Consider the following 3,427-nt stretch of genomic DNA (forward strand, 5'->3'; position numbering starts at 1 on the left):
GAAAAAACAAAACAGGTAAATGTAAAAACAAATTAAGAATAACAAATGTAACATAGACCTAACCATGATTTACCAATGATCTTGGATATTTTTTTTTTTTTTTTAATTAAGAGGTAAAACATTTGATTCGCTTTAAAGATAATTATAATTGACATCTTTGAACAACTTATAATATAAAATTTATCTAAATTATTATTTCCAAATTAACTATATTTTTGATATTTCATTAGAGAAACTGGATGTAAAACTATTAATAAATTCTATAGCATTAATAATAAAAACTTTCTAAAATAAAATGTACTAAAAAACAAGGCAGTCTTATAATTTTACCAAATATTTTTCACTTTATAAAATATCATTTGATTGTTTTCTTAGTTCTAATTAAATAAAATAAAGAATGATAACAAAAAAAAAAAAAAATATATGAGGAAATAAAAATTTATAATTACTTGGCAACCTTCTTATAAACTCTTTGTTATTTGTATTTCTATTTATAGTGTTTGAATATGATGAATTTAAAATGTTCTTTTATGATTGCTGTCATTATTCTACCAAATGAATAAAAACAAATAAGAAGTTAGAAACAATATTTTAAAATTAAAAAAAAAAAAAAAAAGGGGGTTATCGTATCAATGGCTTACTTCATGAAAAAAACAATTAAGGATTCTCTGTTTTAGAAAAATTAACTGAAAATTTGTAATTTATCTTAAAGAGAGAACCTTTAATTTTTTTTTTTCCTCGGCCAAGACTCTCATTGGAGTTCTATTCTGAGAGAGCCTTTAATTGTATTGTTTTTAAAGTTAGTGGAAAAGTACTTAGCACTGTAAAGTAAACCATCGATATAGACTATAAGCCCAATATTAAAAATCGATAAACTGGCTCCCAATTTTACCAGACTACTAAAAATTAATTCTAGTTCTTACAGAAGAATATTAAAACATTTCAAATTTATTAAAATATTTGTTAGATCGAAAGTAAGCCGTAGTAAATACTAAAGGAGAGACCCCCTCTTGTTTAAATTCAAATTTTATTAATAAATTCAAAAGCCAATGATATATTTTGGTAGATTGATTGAATGTGTGTAATTAATAAAAGATGGTCTGGGTGCAATCAAAGTTACTCAAATAATAAATAAACTATGTATTATGAACCAACTTTTGGTCAACGTTACAGGGCTATGTAAGGACTACTGGTATTGGTAGTGGTATTTGGTGGGGGGAACAAGTCCAGCAAGTGGGTCTAGTGGTCCTTTTTGCCAACCCCTGACGGCTACCTGGGTTGCCGCCACGTACTAACCAAGGTGGCAGTGTCAAGATTCATTTTTCGGGACCGCCGAAAAATGAATGTTTAACTGCCCCAGGTGGGACCTGCGCCCAACCCGCACGGCCGTCACGTCCCTTCATAAGGACTAACAAGGATTAAAAACAACTAAAAAAGATCAACAAACAACTAAAATTAAGTAAGAGTATAAGAATGAGATAATGTGAAATGAAAAAAACTATGGTGTGATTAAAAATGATGTATTTATAAGTGAAAATTAATGTTAAAATGAAAAAGCAAAATAAATTGTTTATTTCCTATTTGAGTTACTTTGACCCCTCCTGGACCATCTTCTTTTTATTTATTACAAAATTATGATAATTTTTTTTTTTTTTTTAATTTTGAATTATCTTTCCTATTTGTTTCTCAAAGTGAAAAACTATTAGTCCTAAGATTCATCATAAACCAGAACAAAACATTATGGCCATTTGAATTCCTGCTCATTGGAGTGGTAAATATTTTAATGGAAGTTAAGTTCTAACAAATGAATCAAGGAGAAAAGGTTAACTTGGCGAGGATAAATAATAATTAATAAAAGCAATAAAATCGTAAACAACAAATAGAAAATATACACAACTCAATTTATTATGAATGATAAAAAGTAATTTCTTGAACGGTAAGAAAAAAACAAAACAAAATCACAGCTTTCTATTTTTTCTAGTAATTATAAATGTAAGGAATATATTGCGGTTTAATAACATTTCATGAATAGGAGGAGCAAATTCATTAATACTTTTAAATTTAGGCTATGTTATAAACAGGCTATTCTCAGTAAAAAATAAATCAAACAAATATTCAAAAAAATAATTTCATTGTTTTACAGAATCTAAATTATCGATTTTAAGCGTTTTGAAAGTTATCTTATAAAACGTAACCGAATACTTATTAAATGATAATAAAATTATGTTTTATGATTAATAATATCAACGCAAATAATCAAAACTTAAAATACAGTTAAATAATGGGTAAAATATAATAAATATCTAATACAAATGTTTTATATTTTATTTACTTCAATCTATTTTTTTTTTTTTTCATTTTAAAGTTAAGTTTAAAGTGGTAAGGAAGACATTGAAAAAAACTACAACCTACTTCATTTTGAGAAGGAAAAAATCTACTCTTAGGAGGAAAGTGTGAAGTGATTTTTTTGAAAACTAAAGCTTCTATTTTGTGAAAGATTATTGCAATAATTTCAATTTTTAATTTAAGCAAAATACTTTCAATTATTTTAAATAATAACTTAGTTTAAATAAATAGATAAATGAATTGAAAGAAAAATTGCTTTGATAATAATCAATGTGTAACGAGTATAATGAACCACATCACACTTTCTGATAGTGATTCAAATTATCATAAAAAAGAACAAAACAAAAAAACAAACACATTTTTCATTAACCAGTTAATTCTTTCCAAGAGCGTATCGTGTCGAATATACATAAAAGTTATCTAAGCCTATTTGATATTTGCTGTATTAGTTCGTCAATCCTCTGAGATTGGCCTTTGAACTTGGACGGGTGGGGCCCGATCATTTGGATGAGCTGAGGCACGTCCTGACCCGAAGCTGTGCAGAACTGAGCGAGGCTCTTCAAGCAGCGGAAGACGAGTGCTTCACCCCTTCCATCGGCGCTGAGGAACTGCAGCACGGCCATAGTCAGTTCTACGGCTACATCGTCGAAGACCTACGATCACAAATATTTTGAGTCCATTATTAATACAAGTGTTAAAAAAGAACTTCATAATTCATAAATCTGGCATAAAAGCACAATAAAACTAAAAAGGAAATAAAATTTTGAGCCATTACTGGTGGTAAATCCCTAAACCAAAGTTGGAGGCAGGGATGGGATATTATATCCTTTGCCCCACATTCGGACACCAATTTAATAAAAGTTTTGAATTGTATTGGGAAAAGTCTATTACATTTTGAATTTAAAAATATAATACAAAGAAAAAAAAATAAACAATATAATTCGTAATTGTATTATAAATGTATTAAAAAAGAAACAACAATACACTATTTCAATAGTTTTCATTATATATAATTAAATTAAAAAAAAAAAAATTACATTTCATAAGCCAAAATTACAACTATATTAAGACAACTTTATAT

General features: G+C 27.3%; 1 protein-coding gene across 5 annotated transcripts in view; it reads right to left on the bottom strand.

The window, feature by feature from the left end:
• Positions 1-2,574: 2,574 nt before the first annotated feature.
• The window catches only part of LOC106678407 (uncharacterized), a 41,246-nt gene continuing 40,393 nt past the window's right edge, over positions 2,575-3,427 (bottom strand). For all 5 annotated transcript variants that reach the window (XM_014416893.2, XM_014416890.2, XM_067049341.1 and 2 more), the window contains one exon: positions 2,575-2,999. In XM_014416893.2, the coding sequence (XP_014272379.1) occupies positions 2,763-2,999 (237 nt within the window). In that variant the 3' untranslated portion in view covers positions 2,575-2,762. The remainder of the gene's footprint in view (positions 3,000-3,427) is intronic.

This window comes from Halyomorpha halys, unplaced genomic scaffold (assembly GCF_000696795.3).
Source record: "Halyomorpha halys isolate HHAL.00 unplaced genomic scaffold, Hhal_1.1 Scaffold141.1, whole genome shotgun sequence".
Taxonomy (NCBI): Eukaryota; Metazoa; Arthropoda; class Insecta; order Hemiptera; family Pentatomidae; genus Halyomorpha; species Halyomorpha halys.